Source organism: Synchiropus splendidus, chromosome 13 (assembly GCF_027744825.2).
Source record: "Synchiropus splendidus isolate RoL2022-P1 chromosome 13, RoL_Sspl_1.0, whole genome shotgun sequence".
NCBI classification, from domain to species: Eukaryota; Metazoa; Chordata; class Actinopteri; order Syngnathiformes; family Callionymidae; genus Synchiropus; species Synchiropus splendidus.
In genome coordinates, this window is record NC_071346.1 from 11,313,170 (window position 1) to 11,326,275 (window position 13,106).

The 13,106-nt window shown below is 43.0% G+C and overlaps 1 protein-coding gene across 3 annotated transcripts; it reads left to right on the forward strand.

The window, feature by feature from the left end:
- Positions 1 to 495: 495 nt before the first annotated feature.
- tfr1a (transferrin receptor 1a) lies at positions 496 to 12,809 on the forward strand. 3 transcript variants are annotated; one of them, XM_053883986.1, is made up of 18 exons: positions 496 to 644; positions 5,563 to 5,613; positions 5,971 to 6,208; positions 6,515 to 6,692; positions 8,249 to 8,471; positions 8,549 to 8,671; positions 8,744 to 8,836; positions 8,898 to 9,037; positions 9,112 to 9,263; positions 9,331 to 9,450; positions 9,606 to 9,688; positions 9,833 to 9,896; positions 9,983 to 10,050; positions 10,121 to 10,188; positions 10,277 to 10,370; positions 10,451 to 10,672; positions 10,747 to 10,905; positions 11,030 to 12,809. In XM_053883986.1, the coding sequence occupies exons 2-18, from the start codon at positions 5,581 to 5,583 to the stop codon at positions 11,267 to 11,269; spliced, it is 2,298 nt and encodes a 765-aa protein (XP_053739961.1). In that variant the 5' UTR covers positions 496 to 644; positions 5,563 to 5,580; the 3' UTR covers positions 11,270 to 12,809. The 3 variants fall into 3 exon arrangements, with proteins under 3 accessions (XP_053739961.1, XP_053739963.1, XP_053739962.1); XM_053883988.1 differs by lacking the exon at positions 496 to 644 and adding an exon at positions 888 to 908; XM_053883987.1 differs by lacking the exon at positions 496 to 644 and adding an exon at positions 2,404 to 2,537.
- The last annotated feature ends 297 nt before the right edge of the window (positions 12,810 to 13,106 follow it).

Here is a 13,106-nt window from a genome sequence, read left to right on the forward strand (position 1 = left end):
CTGAGAAGGTGATCGGTTGCAGCCTGCCACCTCTTCAGGACCTGTATGTCTCCTGGACCCAGAGACGTGCAAGTCGGATCAGAGCCGACCCTTCTCATCCTGGACATGGACTGTTTGTCCCTCTTCCCTCTGGCAGGAGGCTACGGTCCATCCAGACCAGAACCTCCCATCCCGACTGTTGAATTCGTGAACAGCCTTTGTTGTTTATTTTATTTTATTTTATTTTATTCCAAAACACTTTCCTAGTTGGTGGGCTCCCTGCTGACCATGGCAATAAATTGAATTCTGGTTCTGACATGTCCAAACCATCTCTCTCTGACTTTGTCCCCTAAACACCTTCCTGACCCATCCTGCTCACTCCCAGAGAGAACCTCAGCATCTTCATCTCTGCTGCCTCCAGCTCTGCCTCCTGTCTTCTCCTCAGTGCCACTGTTGCTTGCTTAATAAAAGGAGAGCACAACGATAACGCCACACCTCGCGAGTGGACCACATCTCGCGATAATTGAGGAGGACGTGACGTAAGGATGGGCCCACGTCAGAGTGATGTCAGCGCGATATAGCAGCCCCCTCATGTCAAGGGCACCTCATTGCACCGGGGAGGGAACCGCGTGTTAAAGAAGATTGTCAAAGCTGTTGCACTGAAGGTGAGTCAAAGCCAAGTCTAACTATTACACACCGACTTCAAAACCATGTGAGGCGCGAGAGCGCGAACCGCACATGGGCGCAAAACGTGCGAGCCGAGTGTCTTCATTCATCGAAATCATTGTCTGTTTAATACTAGTTTAAATGCATTTCATCCTCTTTTCTTAACATTGCACTGATTTTTTTTTTTTTTTGTGCTGTGGTGGAATGTTTATCGAGTGTTATCACAGTGGCTGTCATTCTGCTGGAAGGAGAGTGTGGTTCCGGTAAGCTATAACCGGTTTGCTCACATTGTGTCACTCGAATGGCAGCAAACGCTGACAATGAATGAAGGTTGAATGGGTCAGAGCAGTGACCTGGCCGGGTCAGAACCGTGTCAGTGGGTAAGACATAACAATGGTCACATGGACCCCCACCATCTTTCTGCTACACTGATAAGATATCTAAACGACCACTGAGTGAAGAAGGCCGCCACACTCCTCTCTCTCTCTCTCGCTCTTTTATGACGATGCGATAATGTTTAAATATGAGTCTTTTCAAGCCACATAGCAAGTGTGAGCATCTTATCTTCCAGCTTCACCTAAAGGAGCTGCAGGTGGAGTTGACAGGTCACGTTTTAAGTGCTAGCAGATAGCTGATATTAACAGTTATCTTCCCGGGTGTAAATAGGAATAATCCTGACAGTCAACACTAATATTGTTTGTTTTACTTATTTGAACAAATATTGACCTTTCCTTCCCTGGTGTCCCCACTTCTGCCCCCTAGTGGCTAGATTATTCATTTATATAGTTTTAAATATGCCTGTTAATGCAGCCTGTTCTGCATGTTAACATGCATGAACACATGTCCATGTGCAAGACTTATTCTGCTGTAAAACAGGCTGCTTTCTTGACCTCCATTTTAAGTCTGGAATTTCTTAGAATCACGCGTCTTCCTCATTTTCCCAGGGGCGACTTTTCTCCAGCGTGACTGCCGCATGATGTGCCCACGGCACCTCTGACCCCTCTCCCTCACCGGGCGACACATTTATAAATCTCCTCTGTTTCCCACCACTTTTCTTTAAAAAGCCCCCACTTCTATTGTGCATGTTGATGTACAATCAGAAGTATTTTGAGCGAATCTCGGCACTAAAAACGGCGCAATGCAGCTCACTGGATCAGGTTTCATCTTCTGTTCAGCTGCAGTAGCCAGTACACATTTCTTGTCATTGGAAGATCTTGAAACTAAACCTGTCAATGTCTACTTATGTGGCATCAGGTAACAAACAAGTGTGGTTAAAAAAAAAACAAAAAACCTGGACCTCTGCAGTGTCATTAAGTGCACACCACAACACAGCTAATTCATGTCTTGCTTAGTCTGCTTATTTAGCTGGATTCTAACTCCGTAATGATGGGTATTATCAGGTATATGACAGTTGTGATGAGCAACACTGTAATGATACACTCGTGATTGTCTATAAAACAGCACATTTTTATCTCAAAAGTCTTTCTTTTTTCACTGCGCTACGAATCTGGTCACGTAAATGTGTCAGTTCCTGCTCCAGGTTCCGCTCTCTGTGCGCACATGTGCGCCTGACTTGCTCAAGCATGGCCTCTAACGCTCGCTGTGGGTGTGACTCAAAGTGGCGCTATCTTTTCTACACACACGTACTCGATCCCTCCTCCCCTTCTACACACTCCTACTCCAAACTGTCTTTAAAATGTGCCAACGTGCAACTCCTCATTAATTTGTGATTTTCCTGGAATTGTGCGCTTGGTTTAGTCGTGCTTGAGTTGCTGCATGACAAGGATTTTGCGACACACTTGTCTTCACTTGCCCGAGTTTGATCGGCAGCTGACAACATTTCAGTGCAACAGAAACTTCTTTTCCTGCCTGTGCTGCTTCTAGATTGTCGTGTAAGGACCTCCTGCTGTTCCTAGTTTATATTTGAATTTTAAAAGGTTATGCACTTTGTTAAATCATTCATGTTTTTATCAAACAAGATTATCTTAATCAATTCAGAGAAAAAAAGAGGCAAGTATCATAAATAAATAAGAATATAATATGTTATGATATTTCTATTAAAAGCAAGGTCGTTCATTTTCCTTTGAAAAGCACTATAGAAAAAATACTTTTTAAATTTATCCGTCCTATTATCTTGTTTCTTTGACTGAGTTTCATTATGCTCCTTGTTGCGGGTAACAAAGAAATGAAATCTTTGTATCAGGAAGAAACTGTAAGTAGCTGTCAATCGTGTTGAAAATGGCTGGAATTCTATTTAATAATTGAAAGTCCTTTTCAGGTCAAAGCGTTGCAGCCTTGATTGTCTTGCTTCATTACTCATGTGGAGTGAAAGTCCCACTAATCTGATTAAAGTATTAGTCTTGTCCAGGCGTGGTATGTTTGGTATGAAAGATTACATATCTGCTTGGTCACTGCAAGCTATGTTTTGTCCTCATATCTTGCCAGTGTTTTAAAAATATATATTTTCAATGGAAACTTCCTTGTGAACACACGACGTCCTCCCACCCTTTTGACACAAAACAGTGGTTTCAGTATTTAACTCCTGTCACTTTAGGGCACTTTACTATGACTGGACGAAACTCGTCGGTTTGACTAAAATTTATTCAGCAATTAAAAAAAAATATTAGTCACAAATTCCTGAATTGCTTTTTGTGGCTCACCTTTAGTGTTCCGGGCTCACTTGCAGTCAAACCTACAGTAGGTGCTGGAGGCCAACTAGGCCAGCTGAAGTTAGACATTAGATCTGGACTGGCCAGAAAGTTTGTAACCTTGTCTGCACTCTTGGAGTTTTAGTCCAAGATTCTCATTTTCTGTCTTGCCCTGTTGAAAGGTCAACTGTAGTGCTGTTTTTTTTTTTTTTTTTTTTTTTTTTTTTGAGGGTGGGGGGGCTCACCTCTGTCTCCTTGGCAGCGACCCACACAATCTCTTGTCACGCAATGTCCAGTTGGGCATCTCTGTCCAGTGGAGCTTTAAGATCGACCCACTCGCCCAGAATTGTTTGTGCTCCTCTGCTAGTTTTCTGTGCTGAAGGTCGACAAGTTTAAGGCGTGAGTGGTGTGGTTCGCTTAATAAAATGTCTATTTTTGTGCGAAGTTCAATGTCTTGTGCGGCAGGGTGACCTTGGGGTATATAAGCTCCTGAAGTTCATCAGGGTTTGGGTTATAAAGGTGTTGGATCACTACCACTGTTTTTGTTCACAGAAGAGTTGCAGATAGTGAGGTTTATTCATTGACCGACCTAATTTTGTGGTGTCATACCGGGTCACAGACCTGCCTGATATCTAGGCGCTTAACACTGACATTTGATCTTCCTTATAAACCTCACGGTAGGAGTGTAACTAAGGAAATCTCAACTCACTCAAATATTGCAATACTTATATTGCTATTGTGATATTTTTGCTGACTTATTGCTATACTTGATTGTGTAATATTGTCTTGATATTTTATGTTGTCTGTATTGATATTTAATACATAGATATTTGGATATGCTGCTGCGTTTGTGATGTATTTAATACTAACATTATCTTTTTACACACACACACACACACATATATACGTATATATATATAATTTTTTTTTTTTTTTTTGCAGGTATATTGTGAATATACCTGCAAATATACAGCCCCACCGGCCAATGTGGTGTTCTTGAAAGTCACTCCATGTTTGGTCTCAAAATACCAATGACACTGCCACTTACTGTAACCCAAAAAGACACTTGTTTATCTCCCTGAAGCACAACTGTTATTGGTGACATACTTCACAAGTTGTGAAATAAAGTTATGTGATTCAAATTAGACTTTTGCTTCAAGCCAACCTCGCACACCCCAGTTTCTCATTGGCCACCTAGCAGAAACTGGCTGGCTCCTTTTGGCCCCAGAGTCTAGAGATTTATGTGTTATGAAATTAAAGGCATTCTGAGGTGTTTACTAAATGATCGTTTTAATGTGGCAGTTTGAAAACAAAATGAGAGGAGATCGTGCCAGCTTTGTTTTGGAGTTACTGCCAAAACGGGGAAGTTCAGTCGAAAATCAACGAGCAGAAACACGACGGTTATCCAACCAAACTGAACCAGTTGGTTTGGTGGTGAGAAGCAGCAGAGATAACGCAACTTTACGACTTTCCTTTTCTAAGGTGTGGTTCCAAAAAAATGGATGAAGAGCAAGCACAAAGTCTGTATCCAGACAGGATGTCGCGCTGTCTGTCGCCATTGTGTTTGTGGCTGAAGAAGGGTGTCCACTCATCACTTACAGACCTTTGAATTTTATATTTTTAAATTTGCCTTACCTTTTAAATGAGCTGCCTTTGATCTAACTGTTAGCAGCTTTGTTCCCCCTCATCCTCTACTTCACAGTCCAAATAAACCCCTGCGCTCCCATTGTGATTTGTTGTGTGACAGGAAATATTTCCCTTTTTTTATTCACCAATCACACTGTCTTTAAGTTTGCAGGTCCCTTCATTTCTGGCAAAATACCCAGTGTGCTCATGTCGATTTCTGTTGAGAAGCAGCTGCTCTGCCGATTCAGGTGTTCTCTTTGTCACGTTGGGCCCCAGTTTTTGATCCTGAGTTATTACCACTGTTACTTGAAGACAATGGTTCTAAAGACTAGTCTGATCAGTGCTAATGGGATGCACTTTCAACCACCGACTGTGCAACTCTCTTCAACAATATTTAAAGAACGCACACAAACTACTAACATTTCAGCTCTTATTTCGTCTGAACCACGCTTTCAATTCTGTGCTGGAGCTGCCTCAGCGGTGTTCTTCTGCACCCTGCCATGATGCTTCTATTGTATCCTGAAACTGCTGACAACACCAGGCAGGAGTCAACAGATATGCCTACAAAAATAGTCAAGCTGAGAAGATGTATGTTATCCAAGAAATTAATCTATACATTCATGGTTTGCCTCTCTTTTCCCAGGTCACCTTTTAAGCAACGATGGACCAAGCAAGGTCTACCATATCTAAAATTGTGAGTACTATGATGCTATTTTCCAGGAAGTTCTCTGTGTGACTCAGTAGAAAACGGAATGGATTGCTATCGTATGCTTTAAAATGATGAACTTGAACTTCAATTTTTAAGTTCAGGTTTGTAGCTCAGGTCTAGGCAAACAGGTGCATGTTTTTGTTCCAGTCCAAGTAGCACACGCAGCTTCACCAATGTGGTCACTGGACACCGTAATGAGGTGGTTGTGATCTGGCTCGCTGACACCCATTGGTTAAACCTTGGCCCTCTTGAGGACTGTGTTGCCCATCCCTGTTGTAGGGTCATTCCTGCTGACGTGAACTTGACATCCATTTTCTCCACGACTCTCTTTTCCATCACTAGTTCAATGGGGAGCCGCACTCCTACACACGATTCAATCTGACCCAGAACATGGAGGGTGACAACAGCCATGTGGAGATGAAGCTGCCCACCGACATGGACGAGGAAGCCGGGGCGAACAGCGCCATGGAGAACCTGAACCACAACTCAAACCGCAAATCCTACGTGGTTTACAAGAATGGACGCACACCAAAGAACATCATCTTCTTCGCAGCCATCGCTGTGCTCATCTTTTTGATAGGTAACAGAGTCATTACTAGAAATAAATTCCTCCTGTTCTCTCGCGATGGGTAGATGAGGTATCATGAAACAATGTCGTCGGGTTGATGAAACAGAGGCCACTAGATGGCGCTCTTTGTTTTGAAATGCTGAGAGGTTTCACTGAAGTACTTGTTCAAGTCTAAACATTTTACAGCAGAGAGTGCCATCTGGTGGCCTCTGAGAATTTGCACACGTTTTAATCTGACTTCATCTACCCATCACTTCTGTTCACAAATGTACCGTTCCAAACACTTGTTCTTGTGATATAAACCGCTGTATCCTATAGGTTATTTGATCTCATATGGGATTCATGGGAAAAAGAAGCCAGCGCCCAGCTTTCCTCCACCCGTGTATATTGAAGGGCCCGATGTACCGCGCGCCGTCGCACCCTTCATGAATTGGAACAATGTCAAAGCCCTGTTATCCCAAAGCCTCCGCACCGCAGACCTTGAAAGGACCTTCAGGTAATTTTCAGAACTGGTTTTAATAGTCACTTATTATCACAGCCGGTTTTGTAATTTGCTCTTAGGTATTCGCTATGTTCGTTTTTAATATCGCTTGGCTCGTGTTCCTACTCTGAAGAAATGATCTGATGAGGTTCAAGGGTTTTTCAAGACTGTCAGACTTTCTATGTGCAAGTGACTAAACCGACCTTCGTTGGTGAAGAGCCCCAGACTTCCCTCTCCATAGAAAGCTGAATAAGTCTGAACTGAAAGGCATCATGTCCTGTGTCTGCCCCAGGACTTCCCTCTCTTGCAACTCTTCTCAAGAAATCCTGTTTGGAATCTCTCTATTTAGAACCGCAGCAGTGCTCATCTGAGCCGTCTCAAAGGTCCTCTCCTTTTCTAGAAACCGTAACTTTAGTGTGGAGGAAACAAACTTGTTTTTTTTCAGTCACTTCCAAGCACTTCTGACCATGGAGTAGGAATATACTGGTAGGATTGTATGGGTCACCCTTTGATACCTCAGGAGACAGCATTTATCAATATACATTACATGACAAATACCAGACGTGTGTATAAATTTATGTATAACTATTAGGAAAACAAAAAGGGAGTACATATGTTCTGTTCTGTTTTTTTGTGTGTTGGTGCCACTGATGCCTTCAGTGTTAAAAAGTGACAATGACAGAGCATCTTTTTTTACTGCTGCGAGCTGCTCAACCTTTTTCATCTAATAGTCACTCCTGTTTTCCTCCGTGTGGATGTGGCAGCAAAAATGATCTATATTGCCTGTGCACATATTGATAACTGCTGAACTCATATTCCGCCCAGCTCCTTATTGACGAGGACAATTCTCTGGCCTTATGTCAATTTATCAATTTCATGTTTCTTCTTTTTATCCCATTTGAATAAGACCCAGAGATTGTTTTAAAAATGCCAGTTTTGGAAGGATCTGTAATGAAAAATGTTAGAACATTTTATTCACATTAAACAGTGTAAATAATTAAATATGTATATGCTGTGGTAGTAACTTGCATATATAACAAAACATGGGTTTAGAGTGTCAAAAAGAATAGTGTTTCCAATGATGTAAAATACAATAGTCTGTTGCAAAAGCCATTTATCAGGTAACACTGAATAAAAATACTGTGAGTATTGTATTGTACTGTGTGCAAAATGTATTACTAATAAAAAAGTAAAATATTCAATGGAATAAAGGATGCATCATTCTTAAACTAATGTTAAAGAAGGAAATTAATTTTAAAAAATCAAATTAAACAATACAACCCTACGCTCCAACAGAGAAGGTAATTACATTTGAACAGGCACTTTTTTAGGCGCCGCTGTTATTGGTCAGAATCTGAATACTGCGACCTCTGGTGGTCAGCGAGAGAATAGCTAGTGTCCGTGTTTCATTGAGAAAAGGGCCTGATTTCTCACTTTTGACAGGACCACGTCCTCTGCTGAAGTAAAGATGAGAAGCTTCTGCAGCCCTTGTGTTCATGTCAAACGCGTCACACTGTTTGAGAGTGTACTTTGAGCCGTGCTCACAGCATGACCTCTCCTCCTCTTCTCAGTGAGTATCTGAGCTCGGACCACAGAGCTGGTTCAGAGGGGGACTACACTCTGGGCAACAAGGTCATGGAGAGGTTCCAAGCGTACGGCATGGCACCCTGGACCGACGAGCATTTCATCAAGGTCCAGGACCCGCCGATATCTGGCTCCAACAAAATCATTTTCAAGGGGAGTGAGCAACCGCTCACTGGGTTTCTGTCCTACAGCGCCACTGGATCTGTCACGGTAACCCTCAGATGGTTCCCATCTACACCACAGAAACAGCCAAAATGTCTGACCTGTACTCCTTTTTCTGTAACCAGGGAGGTGCTTTGTATGCGCACTACGGACGAGATGATGACTTCGGCCTGCTGCGAGACAAAAACATCAACATGACTGGAAGGGTGGTGCTGGTCCGAGCTGGGAAGATCAGCTTTGCTGAAAAGGTCCCCCAGAGAAGATAGAGATCCAGTTGAGTGAAACACGAATTGCTCATCACCTCTCGCTGCTCAATGCAGGTAGCGAACGCTGCGAAAGTGAATGCCGTTGCGGTGTTGATCTACAAGGACCAGAGTGAATACTCCATTGGTGACGCTGAAGTCTATGGACATGTGAGTCGTGAGATCTTTTCATTTCTGTTGTCCGTTTTATCTCATCTCACGCCTCTCTCAGGTCCACCTGGGCTCTGGAGATCCCTACACCCCCGGCTTCCCGTCATTCAACCACACCCAGTTTCCTCCCATCCAGTCGTCAGGCCTGCCCAAAATCTTGGCCCAGACCATCACTCAAAAAACAGCAATGAACATCCTCAAGTATGTAAAGCATTCAACATTGTGCATGAGCAACATCTGACTGCTCCGTAACGGTACTCGCAACTGCTCAACAGCCAGATGGGAGGTGAGAATTGGCCACGCGACTGGGGCAGCTACAACCGGCTGGGACTGCAGGACGACGCCATCACGGTGCAGGTCAACAATGTTCTGACAGAGAAAAAGATCCATAATGTTTTTGGCGTCATCAAGGGCTATGTCGACCCAGGTACCGTTTATATGCTACATGTCCCTGGTTTTCTTGTCATGAGGTGCTGAGATGATAATGTGTTCAGATCGATACGTGATCATTGGCGCTCGGAGGGATGCATGGGAGGCAGGGTTTGCTGCGTCCACAGTCGGAACCAGCGTCCTAGTTGAGCTGGCCCGCTGCATCACTGAAACGGTGAAGAACGGTAGGTCACCTTTTTGTCTTTGGTTACTTCAATCTGATGGCCGCAGGTGGCAGAATTGATCCCTGACCAATGACTGTAGTGGTGATTATCAACTGTTGACTGCAGTAGCACTCACTTACTCACAAAGTTCTCCACATTTTCCTGTGTTTCCAAAGGGTTTAAACCAAGGAGGAGCATAGTCTTCGCAAGTTGGAGTGCAGGAGAATACGGCAGCGTTGGCGCCACCGAGTGGTTGGAGGTGAGATACATTTTTTTTTTTCTACCAATACTCATTGATAGGTCATTTTTAATCAGTTTCACGTTTGGTGACTACAGTCTTTCAAACAGTGATGTGCCATTTTATTAATAATATCATTAATTGCATTTGTTTTTTTTTCTCCAGGGATATCTGACCTCTCTTAGCATGAAAGCCTTCTCCTACATCAACCTGGATGGGATTGTGACTGGTGTGTTGTGGTGTTGTAACAATTTATCATATTCACTAATAATATTTGGATTTCTATCACAGACTGTTAATGTCTTGCTTTCCCAGGTAATGCAATGTTCAAAGTCTCAGCCAGTCCTCTCATGTATAGCCTGATTGAAAAGACTCTCAAAGAGGTGACCTTCTCATAAAATGCTGAATATTTCCATCTTTAGTTTAAGTGCTTTAATTTGCAATATTTTTCAGGTTAAAGTTGAAGGGGTAGATTCGTCCATGCTCTCTGCGTATGGAAAAGGCAACTGGGCAGCAAATGTGTATGTTATTTAATGTACCAATCACATGCTTAAACTGTCAAATCTATAAGTGACATGTAGTGATGTATTTTTACCTTCTGTTTGACAGATTGGAGCCTCTTACAATGGACGATGCTTCCTATCCTTTCATCGCATTCTCAGGCATCCCCTCCTTGTCTTTCCGGTTTACAAAAAACGACATTGTAAGTAGAAAACAAAACAGGTGAATTGATTTGGGTGTTTTTCTTTTTTTAGCGCTCTAAAACCTGGCCTGTATTTTCAGGATTACCCGTTCTTTGGTACCCGGCTGGACACCCAGGAGAGACTCAACATGGAGCTGTCTAATCAGACGCCACTGCTGGCTCAAAGAGCCGCCCGCTTTGCTGGTCACATCGCTCTGAGGATGGTCCACGACCATCTGTTGCCACTGGACCTCCAGAAGTATGACGTGGTCATCCGCAGTCAAGTGTCGGAGATCTACAAAAAAGTCAAGGCAATTCAGAGGGTGAGCTTTCACGTCTGAAAAGAACAATCGCAGAGACGTCGCCCAGTTCATGGACCTTCTTTCCTTCCCTCCAGCTGCCCCGGAAGATTCTCCCCAAGGCTCTGACGGTGCAGTGGTTGAGCACGGCATCAAGTGCTTACAATCAAGCGGCTCGCAAATTGGAAAATTATGTTGAGAACAGCAACCTGGAGGACATTGAGATGTGCCGCAATATCAATGATCAAGTCATGATGGTAGGAGCGCTCAGTTTTCTACCAACACTGCAGAGATAACCTTTGTAACTGTTGTTATGAAAGCATTGTTTTCCCCTTGGTCCCGTTCACATTCATTTGAATGTTTTTTTTTTCCTTCCTCCAGGTGGAGAGGAACTTCCTGTCGTCGTTCGTTTCCGCCAGAGACACTCCGTTCCGCCACATCCTGCTCGGCTCAGGTCCGCACACTCTCAAAGGGTTGAGCAACCACCTGGACGCTCTCAGCCTGGACAACCCTGAAGCTGACGCCGACCTTTTCCAAACTCAGTTTGCTCTGGCGACCTGGACCATCCAGGGCTGCGCCAACGCTCTAGCTGGGAGCATCTGGTCTCTGAATGAAGTTTAAAAAAAAAAAAAAAAAAAAAAAAAAAAAAAGATCCATCAAGTCCCTCCCCTTCTCAGATGACATCAGCAAATTGGCAACCTACTTCTTACAATGAATCGGATAATTATAAGCGTGGAGCTATTATGATTATAATAATTTCATTATAAATGAATCACAACAGTCGAAATATGTGAAATATGTGTTGACAATATGCTGTCACTAACTTATATCCAGGATATATGTTTGGCATTTATCGACCCGCAAGATTATTTATCTTAACTAATGGGTTCAGATCCAGATTTGTTTTAACTCGAGATTCAACTACAAAGCAGCCGTGACTGGATAACAGACAATCAGCTGTTACAAAGCACCGTTACATTTCTCCCACTGTCTCGATTCCGAATTGGCTCACGAGCTAAACCGTCCAAGAGGGAGGGTAAGACACTCGCACTGACACAAAGCCCTTACGTTTATTTATTGTTATTTATTTATCAGTGGCAGGGTTCACTATAAATATGTTTTTTTTATCGCCTTTTATAAGTATAATTATCGGAAGCAGTGCCTTCCATAATTATGACAGTTATACTGTCGAAATGACAAAAGCAGCATCTGCTAAGAGAGGTGGACATGCACGCCGACGGCGGCGCCGCAGGGAGGATTCAAGCTAACACTGGAGTGATTTGGTGGGCTTCGCATGTTCACCTCTCGCCCTGACAACATTATCGGCAGCAGAGTCTGCCATAATGTGAAACAGAAGAAGGTAGTTTTTGCCTACCAGTGTATGTTCGTATCGGAGGCAGTGCCCTCCATATTTCACTGTAGGGGTGGATGTTTTTTTTTTAATTATCGGGAACAGTGTTTCCCATAATGTCTGTACATAGAAACGCCGCTTTCTGCTACATCCTGCTACTTAAGTGTTCTCTTTGACTCTGAATTAAATAGAAAACAAAAAATCAGTTGTGACGCTGCTTTCGTCGACTGAATTTTTATGGGCTAATCGGGGAGGACCACCGTGCTACAACGGTGTGGTCATGATTGCCTCTTATGTTTTGGTTTCTTGGTGTGAATGTACTGTTTTCCTACGATTTTTAATGGGTACTTTCTGAGAATTTCATGTGCCTTTGGTTTCCCTTCTAAAGCCGAGTATGGCTGTATATTTGCCTGTGGTTCTAATGTTTTTGTGTGGGAGCTTTTTTTTTTTTTCTTTTTTTTTTTTTTTGGTTCGAATCAAACATGGTGCAAAGTTCAGACACTTCATGATTAAATCCGGGATGTGGATGATTCTGTTTCATTTAAATCTTCAATTTCGATGGCAAAAGTTTGGGTTTATCTACACAGCATTTATTGAGTCTCAGCGTTAAACAAGTAGTGGGTCATGTGCTTGCAACCCGACTCAATTTGGTGTGCAACAGAGTATGATGTGATAAATCGGATTGGTGTTTAAAAGTTACAGATGTGTTGTTGAAAATGGATGGAACTAACATGCTCACTCAGACTGTACACACTTTCCTCTGCGCTTTTTGTTACTGCAATAAACAATCGCCTCACATTTGTTTGACTGATGCTTGTATGTAATGGGTGGGGGGGATAAGAAAGATGCTGATCATGTAGAGAGGAAGAGAGTGCAGGCAGGGTGGAAGTGGTGGAGATGTACTTGGAGAAGGGGTAAGGATGAGACCAGGTAGTATATTGGAGAGACCGCTCATGTTTGAAGGTCAGGTAGGCCAGAGAAGAGCAGAGTTTTCTGGTTGAGCCCAGGCTCCAAAGGTTATTCTTGTCACCATAAAGCCAGAACAGAAGTTATCCAGCACTTACATTGTTCGCCCAATAGATGGCGACACAGTATATTAATTTTTTA

Excerpts from the sequence above, each read along its gene's own strand:
- tfr1a (XM_053883986.1), top strand. The coding sequence starts at position 5,581 with ATGGACCAAGCAAGGTCTACCATATCTAAAATT. Across the intron at positions 9,689-9,832 it reads GCGCCACCGAGTGGTTGGAG|GGATATCTGACCTCTCTTAG; the intron begins GTGAGATACATT and ends TTTTTTCTCCAG. Across the intron at positions 10,189-10,276 it reads GGCAACTGGGCAGCAAATGT|ATTGGAGCCTCTTACAATGG; the intron begins GTATGTTATTTA and ends TCTGTTTGACAG.